Source organism: Cheilinus undulatus, linkage group 5 (assembly GCF_018320785.1).
Source record: "Cheilinus undulatus linkage group 5, ASM1832078v1, whole genome shotgun sequence".
NCBI lineage: Eukaryota > Metazoa > Chordata > Actinopteri > Labriformes > Labridae > Cheilinus > Cheilinus undulatus.
Window position 1 is genome coordinate 32,366,770 of NC_054869.1, and position 20,642 is coordinate 32,387,411.

A 20,642-nucleotide genomic window follows, 5' to 3' on the forward strand; every position below is an offset into this window, starting at 1 on the left:
CTGAACATAAACTTCGTAGCGTAGACATAGAGGTGTAGATGATATCTTTGCCTTTTCTGTGAGGTAGCGTTCATTGTTTTTTGTGAACAATCCTCTTGATGTCACTCGTGATGACTGCAAGTCAGCATCCAGGGTCAAATTGTAGGAAACATCTGAAACATGTAAAAACAGGACTCTGTGATCCCATCTGAGTTCAGCTTTATATGATTCATAAATGCAGCACTTGCCAAGATTGAGCTGATAGATACAATGAGGTTATGAATGAAAAGCTGCAGATAACGTAGCGATAGACAGCGTTTCTAGTCTTCTCTTTAACTTTACTGTTCGAGCACAAGAGTTGTACTGAGTTCCTCATCTCGACATGAAGCTAAAAAGTATGTTTCTGAGAAGTTGATCTTAAATTTGAATGCAGGACTATACATCTTTTTGAGACGTCTAACAGATTAAAGAATTACCAATGGGTCCAACAGGGTTCTTGGGCCTGAATGCAGCAGTAAAACACAGGTTGGTGTTGAAACATGGTAGGCTGCGTCCATTAATGACACAAGGTTTGTTGAAAATGTTGATTTTATCTGGCTTGAAAGAAGCTTTTGCTTTGACAGATGCAACGCCTCTGGACCTGAAACAGGAGTGCAAATTTAAATCATCATCTTTGCCAGTTCTAGAAAGATTTCTTTCACTCACTCTTTATTTTTCTTTATAATATTGTGATGATTAAACTTACCAAAGCTGTACAACTTTGCCATATGCACCCACAGAGATGTCAGGGATTGAATCATCATTCAGATCTTTGTAGCTGTCTAAGGACCTCCCAAAATACAGCAACTGAGGATCCAGTTTGGAGCCAGCAATTCTCTGAAAAAGGCCACCAGCACAGTTAAATTAGGAAAATTCTCCAAATACAGAGAACCAAAAATTGAAAAAACTCAACCTTGAGGAATCACTCTGAACATGTTCGTCTACAAAGAGGAATTTTTAATCATCATTTGACTATGATTTTTTGAAAGTAGTTTTTTTTCACAATAAATTTATGTCAATTTCAGTTATTCTAATGTGTCTATAGTATGTTTGAATTTCCTACAATAAAAGTTATTCAAAATAAAAATGCCTAATTCCAAAATCAGTCTTAAAAATTATGTAAAAATTAATCTTATCCTATTAATTACAGATTTTGTAACCAATTAATCACATATGTTTTGATTACATGATGCCTCTTTTTTAAAGGGAAACAATACATAAAAAATAGTTATTTTACATATAAGAAATGATGGAGGGCTAAGGGATCTCTTTAAAATCATAGTCCCAAACATGTGAGAGATCAGCAACAAAAATGATTTTGATGCATTATTAGTTTTTGTGGGGTGTTCACACTGACTATCCTACAAAGAACTACAACTACAAATTGATTTGAATCTTTCAGCTTCAACCCTGATGAAAACAAAGACATGTTCTATTATTTCAGAGAGATAAAAAATCTTTTTCTGCCTGCTGAATATAAAATGCTTTGTCTCTGTACCTGTGAGAACTGCTTTTTTACTGTCTTCTTATCCCCATTGTAGATGTATATGACGCCCTTTCCTTTGTCTTCCAGTGGGGCACCAACTACAACATCACTGTAGCCATCAAGGTCAAGGTCAGGAACGGCAGAGATAGCCATGCCAAACCGGGCATTTTCAGTTTGTGGTGGACCATTGAGGAATCCCTGCTCATTCAAGATTCCCTTCAGATGATAAGACAGACACAGACAGGTATGAGACCAACAAAGTAATACTTAAGTTTTAGCAATTACTTCAAAGATTTTGTTGGAATGCATTATGAGATGTTTTCACAGGCTTTGTTAATGTTTTTTAGTTACTTACATAAGTCAGCTTTACATTCTGAGCAATGCTGATTGGCTTTCAAAATCACAAAAGAAGCTCACATCATGTACTACATGTTTTGTAGAAGTGCTTATCTCACCTTAGTGACAGAGAAGAGGTAGACCCTGCCCTCTTCTTTCTTTAGATCACTCATGAACATGGGTGCACCCACCAGCAGCACATCTGTCACCCCGTCGTTGTCAACATCCAGGGAGCACAGGACGCTTCCAAAGTATGAGCCAATCTAGGACATTTACAAAAGGTTTGTACTTTCTATGTTTACAGTTTATATCATATTTAAAAAAAACATAACCTACAATATACCTGTTTCCCACGCTCTGAATCTATGATAGTCGATTGTTTCTGTGTGTTGACAGTGTAGACAATAACTTGTCCTGAGTGGTTGGAGCGAGGTGCACCGGCCACAAAGTACTCTGCAGACCTATCACTCAATGTGGTGACCGAATAACCTAGAAATGAGCACAAGAAACACGATGACTATATTCAAACTTACCATCATGAACTTGGGGACATCTCCATCAGACAGTAGTTGAACATAACTACGTAGAGTCACTCAAATAAATGAGGACGATTGAGATGGTTGGCTGAGGTATGCAGTGGTGAGCTGATAAAGCAATTGACGTCACAAGCCAGTTTCAACTAGTTCACAGTTTTGCTCAAGACTTGAAGACCTCCACTATGGCTGCCAAAATAAATTAGCTGTCATGTTTACACCTAAACATCAAACATATAAATCCTACACTCCCTGCATTGTTTCATCCAAAGTTGTAAGTGCCACAATCAAAACTAATAACAGATTCATTACATACATGAAAACAAGAGCCTACCCAGTAGTGAGCTGTCACTGCGGTCTTGAAGCGTTTCCTTAAAGGCTGAGGAAGGTAGAATGTCTACTTTTGATCCTTTTTGGTGAACGACAGTCCCACTCCAGTCATAGGCTCCCACTGCTCCCAGCATCATCACATCCTTTGAGAGAACAGGTCAAACATCAATAAACCAATATCACCTATATCCCTGAGTCAAAGCATTACATCATTGCTCAGTTCTCACAGACAGAACGGCTTTCAACACCCAACACCAGAAACCAATCTGTCAGTAGCAATGACCACAAGAAGCAAATAGTGTGAGAGGAAAACATCCTTTAAATGTCAAAATAAACACTTGGTTAAATGGTTAAACTGTGGTCAGGCTCTGTAGGAAATTACATGTAGCTTCTCTTTTCATTTGTAAGAGCCCTGCTTTGGTACAGCAAGAGGACTTTTGTAAAGGAGCTCTTTAACCAGCCAAAAACCCTGGTCCCACTGTATCATAACACAGACTTAAATTTAAAACTAGATAAAAATGCAATTCCAGCTGAAATTGCGTGGGGATGATGAGAGCTGAACTGTGGAAGAACTGCTGAAAATAGCTAAAAAAAAAAGCATAAAAATAGCTGAAAATAGCATCAAAGCGGAAGAATGCAATAGGCGACTTAAGAAAAATGTAAAAACATTGCTCAAAATATAGAAATTAGTAATAGTCTTATTAGATGAAGAAGCTGAAGATTGTAAGGAAGAGTAGGATCATAGGAAGATGTGGTAAAAGACAATGAGGTTGAAGTCTGAAAACCTCTAAAGTTTAAATAAAATCTAAAGGTTAAAGATTTGAATAAAATAAATAACAGAGGGGAGCGCAGGTGGCCTAGTGGTCTAAGTAAGGCGTGCCCCACATATGCAGACGGCCCGGCTTCAAATCCGGCTTGGGGCCCTTTACTGCATGTCTGTCCCCCACTCTCATCCCTGTTTCCGACTCTATCCACTGTACTCCTCTATCAAATAAAGGCACAAAATGCCCCTAATAAATCTTTAAAAAGAGAAAATAAAATGAATAAATAAATAAAAGAGTAGGAGATTATGTGTGTGTGTGATTTGTGTGTCTTCATCAAGCGGCAACCTCCTGTCCTGAAAAATGAAGCCAATGCAGAAGTGCAAAAAATTGCTATATCGCGAGTGTCCACTTGAGGCTGGCTGCAGGAACACCGGAAGTTCCGTCTGCACACATGTTAAACAGCCAGTTTTGACACTAGAAATAAACTGGTTTACAGCCTGGTTCAAAACACCAAACATGTCTCATTAGCTAGTGTCTTATTGTGCTCCCACTGTATGGGGGTGAATTTTTTTGTACCACAATTGTTTGGATTATATTTAGGATGAAAGCTGATTGGTGCGTCTCATTTGATTGACAGATAGCTCGGCAGGCAGAGGCTCCGTTTCTGTCAAGCGGATTGGCTTCAAGAGCCGTTTGAGTCCGCCTATTGTAAGCAGACAACTGACGTCACACGGGGTTTGTCAAATTCTTTTTACAGTCTGTGGTCTTCATGCATGACAACAATTGCTATGGTGACATCAAAGCAGTAAGTCACAGCTGAGATCAAAGTAATGCCAGTTACAGCTGTCAGTTAATGCAGAGAACTGTCAGAAAACTCAAAGCGTAGGGCTCAGACAATATCAATTTTAGCTTTAGCTGTAACACCTAGCAGAAAACCAAAGATATCATAAGAATCAGCAGAAGTTGCTAAAAGCAGTGATGTGTGTTTTATGTCTGGGAAGCGACAACTCATGCATAAAGAGCAAGTCAAAAAGGTGGTTCAGACAGCCTTCACTGCGAATTCTTGGATAAATTTTAACATTAGCGCACAAGGACATCTGAAGGGATGATGGTCATGCTATGAACCCCATCATCATAGCAGTTGTCCAGGGAAGAAGCTAAAATTTTAAGTTTGAACGGAGTTGATGCAACAAAGTATGAAGGAATAGATAGCGGACACGGAAGAATAAAAATGGCCGACATGAAGAACATTAGTGTGGAGGCTGACTCAGCATCCCCACTAAGTATGCATTTCTTATTTCATAGCTCCTGCAAAAGTCTGAATACCAGCTGTTAGGAGTTACAAGCCCATAGATACCGTGTTTAATAGTGGAGTTAACTAAAATATCTCCTCCCACGTTCCTTTCTTCATTAGTGTGGTCTTGATACTTGGGTTTAACACCTTAACATGATGCTAGTTAATATGTAATAATATCAATTCCTGTTTCAATACCATTACAAAAAACAATAGAAGTTCTAGGCCCCCAAAACCATATGATTTTTTTGTTTCTAATAATTTAAAAAAAATGGATGGAATCACCAGCACGCTGTCTACTTTGCACAAACATGTTAGAAATCTTTTAATAATTGCATGCACTTTGCCTGAACTTGTTCCCCTCCTACAAACATCTGTCTAATAAAATCTATGGGGTTTTTTTTCAATCCTTGGTACCTTTTAAATACTACCATCACAATGGTCACAGTGTGTAGCGTATTGAAACAAGTGGTATGGAAAAATATCCAAGAATCAAACATTCTGACGACCTCTACCAATGCCTAACAGGAAGTGAACAAGTGAGAACAAACCATTTAACCTTCATCATCAATGCCCTTTTTCAGTGAATATGCTTACCACCTATAATAACACTATAGGTAAAAAGTAGACATTTAAACATTAGTTATGTCTAAACTGTCTACACGTGGAACATTCAAAATTAACAGTAACTAGTCAGCGCATAAATAATTTGTCATTGCCAACAGTTTAGTCAGTGCCCTCATGTTTCACTGTATGCCAGATTCTTGTATGTGCTTGTTTGTGCTGTTTTTTTCCCCTTGCATGCCTCGACACTTGTAGAAAATGAAGGTTAATACTGCTGTATTAACATCAGTGCAATGCCCACACATCTCACATCTCTCTGCCTTAATCTTGTTTTTACAGCCTCCTGCTTTTGCAGCTGCAGTGCTTTTGCAAATTTGATTTTAAAGAGAGAAATAGTGAATTCTTAGACATTGAAAAGGATTTACAGTGTACATGACAGAGGTTTGTACCTGTCTGCTGGAGTAGTGAGCGCTGAATCCCACCTGTGACATCTCCATTTTAAAGTTGTCACCCTCTTTCCCAGTGCCTTTTTGGAGAAAAGCATAGTGTAAAAAACAGAATAAAACCCAAAAATTAAAAATTAATAAAAAATAGAAAAATAATAGTATACACCTTCTAAGTTGAAGATGCGGTTCCCCAGTGTCCCAGCGATAGTGGACAGGGCTGCCTCCTCTGACACATTAAAAAAGTACTTTTCTGTGGGTTTACTGGCAATCGACTGAATTTCTTTGATCAGGTTTTCTGTGTCGATTTGGTTTCTGATGTAATAACCCAGGACCTGAGAAGAAAGACAGCAAATTCAGAGTTTAAAAAGAAAAATAAGTAATCCATTGAAAGATCCTGAGTTGTTCTATTAGACTCCCTCCACACTGTTCAAAATGAAGCCTAGGGAATATACTGACTGATAGAAATGCTCCGGTCTTAAGGGACCTTTCTTTAATTACTATTAATTCCCAGTTATTGGTTACAAGTTCACTAATGTGAACAGAGTTATGCCCGAGGATATACTGTATGTTCTCAGTGACCCACAATTAACATGTCACTGTACAGCCATGGAGTTTATTCAGACAAGCATAATGATGGTCAAACCCGACAGTAAAACTCAAAGATTAAACTCATGGATATTAAGTTGAATTTGTATCTTGCAAAACTGAACACTTATCTGATGGTTGCCGTTTATTTGCATAAGTTTAATAAAACTTTATACAATGAGAGTGAGTAGATTATAACTTACAGCAATACCAAAGCGTGTGATGCTTTGTTTCTCACACTCGGCGATAACATCATCTCTGAAGGCACTGTCATGTGATTCCCCATCAGTGACGACCACTAGTACCTTTGCAGCATTGGGCCGACCACCATTGCTATGATGGAATCCCCATTGACTGACCAGAATGGACACAAAAGAGTCAAAACACCATTTTTTCCCTTTCAAAACAACATCAGGAAAATAAATGTAAGTGTTACTGCAACACCAACCTGGCATATCGAATGGCATGGAAGGTATTTGTAGATGAACCATACATTTGTGTAATTCTTGATGCTGCAGCGATCGCCTCTTCTTTGGTTTTGTACTGTTTCAGTGGGAATTCAAACCTGGCATTGACACCGTACTGAATAACGCTGACCTGAAAACACAAAGAATGATTTAATAAAGCATAGTTCTAAACAAAGGACAGAAAAGTTACTCAGAGATTTAAAGTTGATTTAAAGTTTAAGTAATGGATGATGAAAAGAAAGCGTTTCACCTGTGTGTTTTCGGGCCCGATGTCCAGTGCAGGTATCAGTTTCTCGAGGAATAGAGTCATTGGATCCCACGGGTAGATGCTGTTGGAGCCATCCAAAACAATCACAATATCCATCGGACCTCCACATTCTACAAAATGTTTTGACAAGACATATAATAAAAAATGTACTTAAGAAGTATTCATTGAGTGCTCAAATCTAGCTTCAGTTTATGCCAAAATAGAGAAAAATAGAAAAAAAATGCTATTTAGCAGACTTGAAATTCACATGAGGTTTACAATACACTCCTGTTCAAAATTTTAAGACCAGTTGGAAAATTGCAAGAATTTGCATTTTGCACAGTTGGATCTTGAGAAAGTTCTAAGTAGAGCTTCAAAATGCAAAAAGAAGAAATGGGAGTGAGCAAAAAAAACAAAAAAAAATGAGTAAGCAATTTATTGAAAACAACGACTGAACTGAAATAGGCAGTTCATCAGCTGATCAAAAGGTTAAGACCATTGCTGAAAAAAAAAAATGAAAACCCCTTGAAAACAGAAATAAAAGTTTTAAAAAAGGAATCAGTAATGAGTAGCTCCACTGCTCTTGTTGATCACTTCAAAAATTTGTTTCAGCATGCTTGATGCAAGTGTTTCCAGGAGGCTAGTGGGAACGTTAATCCAAGTGGTGAAGATGGCTTCACGAAGGGCATCCACTGTCTGGAACTGATGTCCATTTTTGTAAACTTCCCTTGTTATTCCCCACATTATTCTCCTTTGTCAGGCAGGCATTGTGAACTGCAGCGTTGTCCTGTTGAAAAACCCAGTCATTACCACACAGACAGGGGCCCTCGGTCAAAAGGGATGCCCGCTGCAACATCTCAACATAGCCAGCTGCTGTTTGACGCTCCTGCATGGCCTTAAGCTCCATTGTTCCTTTGAAGGAAAAAGCACTCCAGATCATGATGGCGCCTCCTCCACTGTGCCACGTAGAAAACATCTCAAGTGGGATCTCCTTGTCGTGGCCGTAACGCCAGAAGCCATCAGGACTGTCAAGGTTACATTTTTTTTCATCAGAGAATAAAACTTTCTTCCACCTTTCAATGTCCCATGTTTGGTGCTCCCTTGCAAAATCTAAACAGGCAATTTTGTGGTGTTTAAGGAGACAAGGCCTTTGAAGACGTTATTTGTATTTTTAAGCCCTTCCCTCACAGATGCCATCTGACGGTTATTGGGCTACAGTCGGCACCAGTAACAGCCTTAATTTGAGTCGAGGATCGTCCTGTGTCTTGACGGACAACCAATCGGATAATCCGGCTCAGTGTCGTAGAAATTTTTGGGGGGTCTGCCACATAGATATCGAAGACGTAGAGTATACGTTTGCTATCTGACGGTACGTCTACGTGGCCGCCATCTTGGCACGGTCAAAAGAGTGAAAGTTAAACAGAGTTATATGGGCAGACAGCAATGAAAATGCCAACTTCGTGTGCTGATGCCCACAGATACGATGGCTTTCTCACTCTGATGTTAGTGCTCTGGCCTTAAATATGTACAGGGTTGTTTATTATAACTTTTTACCTTACTTAAAGTACAATGCACCCGCTGTTTTGGAAGGAAATGTGGAATCTTTCTCCCGATATGTGCAAGTACTGACCGTCATCTGATTGTTGAAAGCCAGACTGGTCATTCTGATGTTGCTGGCAGAAAGCTTGGACCTCCTTGTTGTGGCTTTAAGTATTTATTTTTTTACTCAGTGTTATTTTAATAATGTTATTAAGTACAATACTTAAAATATACAACTAAGTCATATAAATTTATTGGCGTTAGTAAAGCACGATGTTCTTATCACCCACTCCAAAAAATATGATTGCCTTAATTTTCTGCTATCCCAAAGACCCATTAATCAGTCATCAGAAGACTGGTATTTGACTTAAATGCAGGAAAATTCTCTCGTTTTGATGATAAGCATTATTATATGCACCGCAGAGAGAGAGTCAGTGTGCGGCGTGCTGTACTGTCAGTCTGAATATCAGTTTGATTTAGGCTTATTAGACAACATAAAGATGATCAAATAAGCCAGGAACATTCAGCTTTAACTTCGATCTTTCCTTCTTTGTTTTGCCACTTTTTGTTGAACCATAAAGAAAAAAATCACGAGAAATTAGAAATTACATGACTCATCCTGTCAGGACTGTTGAGACTTTAGTTTTCCTTATGTAGCTCCCTCTCTCTGCCCCCCACGGATCATCTGATGATCCGCTCAGAAAATTTTACTGGAAAAATGCCCTGACGTTTCAGAATCTGCTCGTGGCTCTGCGAGCATTTAAGTCAGAAATTCATCCCCTGCATGAGTAATTAAGCCGAGACTGGCCGTTGTGTCCTCACAAACTACACAATGCAAACTCAAAAATCATCAAGTGAGAAAAGACGTGACGACTCACAGTGTATGCCTGCCTATAGATTAAAGGCCAGTTGCAAGATGAGAGGGAGAGAAATTATCTATAAAAATCTATTTGAAGAAACAAAAACTATCTAATTATAGATTCTAAATATTTGATTACATCTGATGCTCCCTGTACATATCATAGACATAATAGGTTTTTTTTTTATTTAAAGTTGATCAGACCCACAATCAGTACCTTGATTTAAATCCAGTAAGTAATCAGTATCATGTTCAAGCTTTCAGCTTTATAACAAAACAAATTTTATGTAGATTGGTTCAGGATTAAGCAAGGTAGGGCAGATTTTACAGGTGAAGTGGGTGCATTTACATTGAGCGTTCGCTAATCCCGCCCGTTCCAAGATGGCGGACACGTCATCTACATATCCATATCTATGGTCTGCTCCTTGACTTTTTTGTTCCATAACACTAATGCTGCATTCCAGAAAAGTGGGAAGTCGGACTTATCCCACTTGGATTGTACCAGTTGCGACCTCAAAGCATTCCAGATGAATGTAAACACCAAAGATGGCTGATCATGATAAGCTGTTTTTTGTTTTGTTTCTCAAAAGACATTCTGACCTCCAGCAAACCTGCCTTCTCGCAATCAGTCAAATAGAGGCGGAAAAACGACGGATGAGGTATATAAACACACTGTAAACGGCCGTCTTTAGTTACATTCTTGCTGAACGTCAGATTCAGTGACGTCAGATTGAAGCAACTCCGTGAAGTCAGGGCAGATATTTTTTCTCCGACTTCGCGACTAGGACCTCCCAGTTTGAGTGGCGTTCCAGTGCACTTTTCCTGGTTGGAGGTTGGAAAACCCCGACTTCCCACTTTTCTGGAATGCTGCTTAAGTCCAACCTCAGCAGCCATGACCACGATCAAAGACAGAAAGATTTTTGGCCTTTGCGATCAGGAAGTCATGACAGTGTGAATACCTGACAGAAAATTACATTGAATCCACAGATTTTGGCTTTTAAAGGCTGTGGTCTTAAACTTTTGATCAGCTGATGAACAGCCTATTTCAGTTTAATTGTTGTTTTCAACAAAATGCTTACTCAAATATTTTTTGGTTCAGTCCCATTTCTTCTTTTTGCATTTTGAAACTCTACTTAGGACCTTCTCAAGATCCAACAGTGCAAAATGCAAATTCTTGCAATTTTTCAGCTTGTCTTAAAATTTTGACCAGGAGTGTATTACAATATCAGAGTTTTCATAAAAGTGTCTTTTTTCATTTTCTTTTAAATGTTAGAATTTAAGTAAATGATGGGCTGTATAAAAACATGGATGACATCTTACAGTGCTTTTCCACTGTGATGCTGGCTCACTCATTTTAACTACTTATTTTTCTGCCTTCCCATTAAGGTTGGTACCTGATACTTCTTTTGGTAACAGCCGTGGTGAGGTTCGAAGGTATGACACTGATATCAAACCCCTTTCAGCATCAGCTCTGTACTGATGACTTCCCAAACTCCCCTGTACTTTTCTTTTATTTTCATCTCACTGCCTCAAACCACCTCTGGAACAAAACTTTTATCCTTGCTGAGAAAAAAAGCCACAGACTGAGAGCTGTGTACTTTCCCCTTAATGACCCCTATTGTTGTTGTACTGGTCCTCACATAATTTCTTTTGCATTATGACAGCCCTGTCTACATTTAGGAGGTTATTATTATAATATGTAACTGAAATGAAAAAGACTCGCCTGGTACTAAAACTAAGTAGAGTTGAACTTGGCACCACATATGGGAATGCACCACTTGTGATATCAACCCTTGGTTTCTGAAGGGGTGTTTTGCTGCAGTGGGCCTTAAGCTACAACACACCCACCTGTCGGTCTCTGCTCAACATTGCTTCTAATTATGCAAATGTATACACAATGCTTCACCTTAATGTTGTCAAAATGGATGAGTAATCAAGCCTCTTGAGTAACTGTATTTTTTCACCTTTGTATTGACTTCATTTTCAACATCAGAGATGAGATCATGTGTTTTAAACCACAGCAAGCAACAGCCTTTTCTTGTTGATTGAACCAAGAGAGTACCAATATTCAGGAACTGATAGTGGCTCAAAAGGTAGATTGTGACAGATTAAATTTTCAACTATCTATCTCCAAAGACAAACAATATCTAATTTCCAAAATAACAATTCAAACTCAGCCATATGTTCAACACAATTTTATACATGGCTAAAAATATGCAAGAGATCTTACTCTGGAGAGCAGGAGAGAAGGCAGGTTGAGGCTGAAACAGAGGGCTCAGTTTTGCACATATCCCTGGGTAGAAGTCCTGATTGCCACACTGCTGTCCCCAAATAGGCGCACACATCTGAATCAGAGGACATCAGGAGGAAAAAAACAGACTTGAAGATGAGCTTTACTTCTACTGGCTTTAATAGCTTACGAGTGAATTCCTTTTTAAAAAACACAGTTTTATTTTGGTATTTTGCTAGAAGGTGAAACAAGAAGCAGTCATTTGGTCGTTGTTTTAATTCAGTGGCAAAAAGGTCTGGTACTAATTACTTACTAACTACTTGAAGCAATATGAGTCACTGGCATGCTTCATTACACTTTTATGCATTACTTAGTTGATACATCTAAACAAACTCAGGACCTTTAAGATATTAACAGATGTTTTCAACCATCTTGTTAAAAAATAACTTCTAACAAAAAAGGAGGTTTTGTTTCTACATGTATGGATGTAAAAATTCAATCAATTAAGCACATTATCATTAACCAAGCAAAAATAAATAAAGAGATTGATAAGGAATATGAACTGTTGATAATATTAGAAAAAAGGTTCAATCTCTTTATGCCTTGAATAGTGGGAGATATCTTTTTTCAATCTTATCTTGTATCTTGTTTTGTGAGAAAAAGCACACATACATTCATAAAGCACACATTTTACCATCAAGCCACTGGCTGAAGGCATCCTGGTGAGGGTCAAACCCAGACACATGTTGTCATTGATATTTTTGACATTTGGAAGGCTGATGGAATCTGTGGATTTAGAAAGGAAATTACTTTGAGCACTTAAATTCAGATTCTGATTGTTTCATCTTGAATTTATACAATGATAAACTTTAATTTTGAATCAAAAAATAATTGGTGTGATACATGATTTATTTGACCAAGAACAAAAAGACTTCCTTGATGTTTAAGGTGGGGGAAATATGAGAGTTCTGTTTAAGCATTTAAAGTACATGGCCAAGTTTGGAGTGAGGTCAAAGATGAAACAAAACTCCACAGGTCACCTTGAAGGTTGAGTTTGTCACAGCTGTTTTTGGACCCTAAGACCGGACATCTGTAAACATCCCCGTTCCTGTTTCCACCGAAACCACTCCACGGAGCGCTGACCAGGAGCCTAGAGAAAAAAAGATCATTTATCACTTTCTTACTCTGATAAACATGCACACAAGGGTCATCTTTCAGTTTTCTTTCTACAGTACATACATCATTCATATAATGTATACTGCGTACAATGTGTATTTCCCAAAGAGAAAGAATTTCGATTTCAACATATGTTGTCAACTTAATTGTGAAATAATACTACAATTCAAAGCTATAACTCAAGAGTGCAACTTTCATGCTGCCAACTGCTCTGGTTGCCCGGTAACAAGATTGATGAATCAATGTAATTAGTTACTTTACACCCCAGAATAAAACTCATCTAAATGATCTGATGTCTAACATGCTTACAGAACTTCTAGATTAAGTCATACAGAGAGTTAAAGTACTTGTAATTTTCCTACTTATGTCACTATTAAGCATTTTAGAACCTGCAGGTAATTGCAGCAACCTTGGAGTCTGTATACAAAAACAATATCTAATCAGAACAAGTATTAGTCTGTCTAATTTTGCACTTAGTCTGGGTGGTCTAATACTTAACAAGAGCCAACATGTTAGGTCCTGTCATTTATATTGGACATCTTTTAAAACAGCAAACAAGTAATTACAAGTTCACAGAATACATACACGTTAGTCCAGGGTTGTCCAAACTAGGGTTAATGGGCCAAATACAGCCTGGGTCCAACATACTGACAACCAAAAAAATAATCTGTAATCCCTTGTTAAGAATAAAAATAATACAGTGACAAACAGCAGCATAAATTCCACTTGTTTGCTTTGCTGTCTGCTCCGTCTTAAGGTCTGTTTCAAATGCATATCGCACTAATCAACATGAAGCGCCAAGACTCCTAAAGTCTGGAAGCTTCTGGCAGTTTGCTCTTCTTTTGTGTCTGAATGTAGAGATGAGCCAATGGTGTCTCCTGTCATGCTACATGTAGCAAAAATATCAACCTGACCAGCAGTGGATCCAGCGGTATGCAGGGCAAGCCCCCAAGAAATCTGATTGGCCATCCCAAAATCCTTAACAATGAATGGCCTTGTAATCCATCTACGGAAAGCTGTGATGTAAGCTGTTTTTGTTTTTATCTTCAAGCATATTCAGCTACTAAGCTCATATTATCCTACATCTGACTGGTTTTACTAAGTTTAAATGGTGTACATTACAGGTGAAGTATCAAGTGTCCCAGTCATCCTTGTATGTTTCTGTGTGGCCCTCAGGGAAAAATATTTGGACACTGATGTTTTAAACACCTCACATCAAAACAATCAGCTGTAACTATATGTTGTTGATGCTGTTGCTTAGAATTTAAACATCAATTTGAAAAGTCCCAAAAACTGCTGTCAAGCTGATCTGAAATGACCCAAACTCAATAAAATGATATTTTCCCAGTGTCAGACAAAGCAGAAGACTTGAGACACATTATTCCTCTTTAGAAGTTTTCTGGAGAGGAAACAGGAAGTACCCCTGTTGTTTTCTCATGGATCTTAATATGGAGTACAGTCAGAGAGACCACTATAACACACTGTACAATCCCCTCAGTTATGCAAACAGGACACTCCTCCAGACAGTGAGTGACTCTGGGAGACTGTGACTCAGAGTGGACAACATCCAGACATCAGTGAGGAGTTCAGTTACTGTTTAACTAAACGTTACAAATCAGCAGAGTGAAGTGCAGAAGGCTTTAAACAAGACAGGGTTGTTTGTGTGACACATGCAGGCTGCAGCATGTCAGACAAAACAGAGCGTCTCGGGTATTTTGAGAGTAACAATTAATGCAGGATAGTATTTAAAGATTTTAAAGGTTTGCTTCAGTGGAGATAAATGTAAAACAGTAAAAAACAACTTCCGAATTTGATGTATTTGCTGTATATATTTTTTCCTGACAAACATGTGAATGATGGGGTCAAAGGAATTCAGAGTTGATCGATGCTATTTTTATTTAAAAGGGATGGTGCAATTGAACATAGTTTATACAGATCATAAAGCTGATAAACTGCACGGATAGATTACTGTGTAATGACATGACACCACTGGATACTGCAGGGTATGGATACAATACAGTACAAGACACAATACAATACGATAAAGTGATATAATATGATGCAAACATATTGCAAAACAGGGATCATGCAGTGACTGATATATTGCAAGACAATCATGATGATACCTCATGATTTCTGATTAACTGGTGAATGTAATAGTTCCTAAAAATGTTTTTATCTCTTACAAAACTTCTTTTTTTTTAGAGTGGGGCAGGAAGACTTGCTTTTAATTAGGGATGCACAATAATATTGGTGTGCTATCAGTAGAAACAGACATTAGCATAAAAAGTGAATTATTGGTGTCAGCATATGAAAATTTCTGCTGATATTTACAACCAGTATTTTGGCTGTAAAAGCCTCCCTATATCAGCTGTAAATACTGGCGGTAGAAATAAATAAATTAGTGGAGCTTTAAGCTGGACCAACAGACCTACTTCAGCTGAAGTCTTTTTCTTCATCCATCATCATTCCTTACACAAAGACTGTTTTAAGGACTGAAATTTGTTCAACCACAAACTTTAAATTGTGTGTTTTAAATGATTTATATTTAAAAAATTATTTAGTAAATATTGGTGTATCGCATATCATCAAGAATCCAGCACTGTCCATCTCAACCTTTAATCAGAGAGGAATCTAACTGAGTAGTCCCACTGGTAAGAGTCACAAGCGGGCAAGGATCTGCAGGCTGGACTTGAACTCAGGCTACTTAGAGGGCTTTAACCTCTGTGTATCAGATACGACCCATCCAATGGGTCATCAGTGCACTGTAAAGGCTCATTTATGCTCTAAGTATGTATGAAATTGATCTGTGTGTTTTAAACTTTAAAAACATTTCTCTCATACTGACATGCATCTTTTATGTTTGAGTGGACATTAAAAAAACTAATCCCCTCACTCAATATTCAGTGATATTTCCTTGGAAAACAGTGCCGTGTTTTTTCAAATGATTATTCATTGTGTTTTGCTACTCTCGGTTGAACTGTTGGCTGCAATGCTCAACACTGCCCCGCGACTGACAGTGGTGTTGCAATATTTGGTCTGTATCTCTGTAAGCTTAGAGAGAATGGATGAAAAGGGACCAAGCGGATGCAGGGTACAGAAAGAAAGGTCCATCTGTATCCATGTGCATTTCAAATGTAGAGCATAAATGAGCATCGCCACTTCATCATTTCACCTTTCACGTCTGTTCCCCATTGTCTGATGTTACCCCACAAAGTTCTGCTTGCAATGTTGCAATGGCATTTAGCAGAAGCTTTTCTCCAAAGTGACGTACATATGAAAGGTGATCCAGGAGTTAAGGACCAAGGGGCCAAACTGGATGTTTGCCCTGACTGAGATTCGAACCATCAATCCCTTGTATCAAAGTCAGCAAAGTCCCACTGTCACTTGGTTCTCTGGCTATTTAACTTCTGTTTATATTACCCTACTTGATGACTCCTTAAGTACCCCCATGAGGAGTCATTTAGTAGAGACACAACAAGTAAAACAAGTAAGAAACTCAGTTAAGCATGTCATTCATCGTGTAGAATTTGAAATTTTAGCAACATCTAGCGTTCAGATTTTAGAATGAGCCGATCTGTTACCAAAACATCACATCACTAAGTGACGAGAGCCTGTGAAAACCAAAAAGTTAAAATTATTTTTATATATTATAGGTCAGTCTTCTTCTCCAACTGCCTTCCAGGTAGCTTTCAGGACAGGACAGGTTCGTATTTAAAAATCGCATTTCGCTCTTTCTGTCCCCAAAATGTTGCCGTAGACAACATTGCGGTTCATTATGTCAGCCTCCGTGAGGGCGACCCACGGTAATGTAAGTATAAAAAGCTTTTTTCTAATTTTGTAAAAAGAAAACAAAAGTTTAAAGGGGATGATTGTGCACTTATTTTAACATACTTCACACAAATTTATAAACATTATATCCCATTTACACCATTTCTGTTCAGCAAAATGCAGCCAAATTCTACACACTGTACCTTTAAGTGTCCATATTTGGCACCAAGGATCTGATGACTATATCATAGGAGTCAGGGTGATGATGCATTGCTGTATCCTTATTTTGTCCCAACCCTATAGACTGTGTGTGCAAAACTGTAATGAGGCACACTGATGCTTTGATGTTCAGAGCATACCAATATTTTAGTAAAAAATACTAAAGCTAACATGTAGCTATAGTAGAGGAAAAGTCAGAGGATGAATATCTGTACCAGAGGTTCAGGGGGTTTCCAATCTCGATCAGAGTGGTGAACTGAGTGGCAGACTGACAGACCAACGCTGCCCTCTCAACAGTTATATCATTGGCAAGGCTAACAGCAGTACAACAGAGCAGAGGGCTTCTAACAACAACCATCCTTCATTTTCTCAAGCTAAAGAGAACTGATACAGCTGAACTGGACCTACATTTAGTGACATTTACTTAAATCAAGGTTTTTGTCCCTGCAAATTCACTATTAAATTACATTTTCACATAAAGGGACAAGTCCTCAGCCCCATGCCTTATTGTGCCAGCTGTACAGCTCGCTGGTGACAGTTTTCAGAGTTGTTTACAAGCCACTGAAAGCTCAGACTCTCCTGATAACCGGGTGCATCCCCTACAAACACAGGCTTTTGCTTGCAAATTAGATACTGCTACTACCAGGAAGACTCTGCTTTAAGTGATGCCAATGCAAAGATCAGATACCATTTTCAGAAGTGAAACAGTATGTCAACAACTAAACTAACTCGAGATCCTGTAGCATCTTATTGATGAGGTGTGAGGATTTTTGATCATTAACACAACCTTTTGAAGCACATAGGTCAGCATGGACCTATATAGTTTCCTTTAAAGCCTAAGCAACACATAGCTGACAGTGAAACTTGGTTCTTTTAGGCTGGAGGAAAGGTGTATTAATTCTCTAAACTACAAGGGTTGCTAGATTTTTTTGTTCTTTAAGACTTTATTTCATCCTCCATGCACTTTGAAACCCTACCTGGTAAGGTGTATTAACTAAAGAGACCCACTGCATGAATGACTATGTACACCATAGAGAAGCTCTTATCTTTCTTTCGTTTATGGCTATTTCAAAAACACTGCAAAGTAATAAGAACTGGTTAACAATCAACTGGACACCCCTTAAAAGGTGCAGCGCTTGACCTGAACAGCATTTCATTTCACTAATGTGTAAGAGAATAAAAAAAGAAAAAAAAAACATAGCACGAATTCAGCATTTTGGGAGGGATGCTAATGTTACTCAATAAAGCATCCCTCCTTTCTTTCATGAAAACTTGAACAAATGGCTTTACTCCATACCATTTGCCTTCATGGTTTGTTGCTTGTTGAATTGTGTAGCCAAACTCCTCCGAAGCTAGTCCGCTGAAAATCTTTGCACCTGAAGTGCCGACATTGAAGGACTGGGAGTGCAGGATTCTGTCAGCTAAAGGAAGAGAAACAACATGTTACCTGACAGTAATAACACCTGAACACCATCATAGTATTGTCTTTGATTTTAATAATGATCTTACTGGAGCAGATATAGCCTATTTAAAACATTAGAAATGCATTCAAATCTACAGTGTTCTGATTATTACATTTTGATCCTGGATCTTTGGTTTAAAAGTTCACTTCTGAGCTGTTATTACGACCCTGTTTGAGGTTAAATGTAGCTCAAACAATATTTTAAGCAACGCTAACTTCCTCCTTTGAGTTTAGGTGTTTTTTGTGGCTGAATCATAAACATTTAAAAAACCACATCAGTTTGACTCATGCAAGCAAGGCAAGCCAATAAAAATGCCAACTATACATGAAGAACACAGCATTAACCAAGAGTTGAGGATTGCATTTACTGACTTAGCTCATCCCAGAAAAGTGTTTCTTCATAGACACAGTTCTCCTTAAACACAGCCCCTGAGGATATGGAATTTGTCTGAGTAAGTCCTGATGCAGTATCAGAAGCACAAGCCTGTACAGGCAGCTCTCAGCCTGCCTTCCCCTCAATCAGCAGTCCCAGGAATGTGGATGGGTGCTGGACTCAGGAGACCTTCACTAACACTGACTCCAGCCACGCCTGTTTACCTGCAGCATAGAGTAGCACTTTGCCTCCTCTTGGGGCTCTGCAAACCCCACAACACAATCATATTTGCTCTCACTTCAGGAGAGGAGAATGTGCACACAGGAGGATAATTAAAAGCCTGGCTGCTGCTTGAAAGCTTTGAGGTTATGGTGCAAACAGACAGCACGTATGTTGCCTCCATTATGAGCCATGTGCTGCACGGTAAAACAATAAATATTTAACGTACCGAACTAAAAACGGAACATGCATTTGGTGGATATAGAGGAAACGTTCCAATTCAAAATAAAAGCACTTCCAGGAGGATTCATTGAGTCAAAACGACCGCAAAGTTAGTGTTCACACTCCTCTGGTGCTCTGCATACGTGGTAAAAACGTATGAAATCATTTGAAAGTCACATTCGAGGCTAACTGAAACATAAAGAAGACGCCACTATTTGATGAAAACGACAAAAAAAAAGCTCGCGATAATGTGCTCCCTTTTATTGTTTTGCTAGATAAATGTCAAATAACAGGTTCAACGTCGAAAAATCAACTTCAGTACTTACTTGTGAGTATTAAAATAAAGAAGATATTCCCCCAGACGATCTCCATCGTTGTCTTTATTCCATTTGAGAGAGGTAACTACATGACGCTGCCGCACTTGTCAAAGTTGTGGCACCACAGCCCTCAGACTCAGCGGTGACGCACCGGATGTACTTCCATATAAGGATATAGAGGCTTCCTCTTACCTGAGGATGCAAACTTTGACCCAAGATTTCTCAAGGGGCGTGAAGGGAAGTTTGTAATAAAGTTTGGCTGGATAAGAAATGTAGCTTTAATCAAGGAATGAACGAATGGCTTTAACAATGAATATCAAAGTGGAAACTAATCCGAGTTCTTGTGGGAGTAAATGTATGATTAAAAAAATGTCATTGTTCAATTCAAGCTCACGCCAATTAGCCTTAAAGTAAATCCTTTTTAATTATTCCAGAGCCACAACAGGAGTGAAAAAACTCTCTTAAATCAGCAGATGTCCTATAACAATTTAACAATTTGATGCATGCCCCGTCTTCCATCATCTTTAGCCCTGTCATTTTTGTATTTACCCCTCCCTGATGTTTGGGACACTTGGTTATTACAGAACAATGGGATTCCCTTTAATTAAAAGTGCTCTTCTCAGGCCCTGATCTCTGTTTGCTTGACTGACAGAAGAGATACATGTCTAGATGAGATATGTCTGATTAAATAAAAGGCAAACAAACAAAACCAAATGGCTCTCTGTTGGAATTCAGAACATCTAGAACATATAAAACTGAAGACCGAACTACAGGCACTTCACTATGTTAGAACAAAGACCAAAGCTATTTTTTCTTACTGGAAAACAATGATGTAAGACACATAATAGGAACATAAAGGGAGTGTTAATGAGCAAGATGGTGAAAGGGCATTTATTTTTCAACTTGTGGTTTCATTCCAAAAGGCTGTTTTGGAAAGAATGCCAGCTGGAGCTGGTTGCTTAAGGAATCAAATACATCTACTGAGACCAAAAAACTTATGATGCAGTCACTATAGGCAACAATCTTATTATCACCATTAAAGGGAAACAGCACAGATTCAATGAAAAAAAAAATCCGATAGGAAGAACAACCAAAGGCTGTTTTATAATGCCCTCTGAGACTCTGGAGGATATGTGAGAAAATAGCCCTGATGACATCATCTCAGCCACAGATTTGTGACAAAAA

General features: G+C 38.5%; 1 protein-coding gene across 1 annotated transcript in view; it reads right to left on the minus strand.

Annotated features, from left to right (window-relative positions):
• The window catches only part of LOC121510473 (integrin alpha-2-like), a 32,014-nt gene extending 12,453 nt beyond the window's left edge, over positions 1 to 19,561 (minus strand). Inside the window, exons 1-17 of the mRNA XM_041788522.1 lie at positions 19,467 to 19,561; positions 18,162 to 18,285; positions 12,739 to 12,848; positions 12,393 to 12,484; positions 11,699 to 11,813; positions 7,074 to 7,201; positions 6,805 to 6,953; positions 6,560 to 6,710; positions 5,938 to 6,103; positions 5,775 to 5,851; positions 2,708 to 2,846; positions 2,184 to 2,329; positions 1,960 to 2,103; positions 1,517 to 1,720; positions 725 to 855; positions 456 to 619; positions 1 to 152 (exon numbers count right to left, since the gene is read on the minus strand). Of these exons, the coding sequence (XP_041644456.1) occupies positions 1 to 152; positions 456 to 619; positions 725 to 855; positions 1,517 to 1,720; positions 1,960 to 2,103; positions 2,184 to 2,329; positions 2,708 to 2,846; positions 5,775 to 5,851; positions 5,938 to 6,103; positions 6,560 to 6,710; positions 6,805 to 6,953; positions 7,074 to 7,201; positions 11,699 to 11,813; positions 12,393 to 12,484; positions 12,739 to 12,848; positions 18,162 to 18,285; positions 19,467 to 19,512 (2,238 nt within the window). The 5' untranslated portion in view covers positions 19,513 to 19,561. The remainder of the gene's footprint in view (positions 153 to 455; positions 620 to 724; positions 856 to 1,516; positions 1,721 to 1,959; positions 2,104 to 2,183; positions 2,330 to 2,707; positions 2,847 to 5,774; positions 5,852 to 5,937; positions 6,104 to 6,559; positions 6,711 to 6,804; positions 6,954 to 7,073; positions 7,202 to 11,698; positions 11,814 to 12,392; positions 12,485 to 12,738; positions 12,849 to 18,161; positions 18,286 to 19,466) is intronic.
• Positions 19,562 to 20,642: the final 1,081 nt, after the last annotated feature.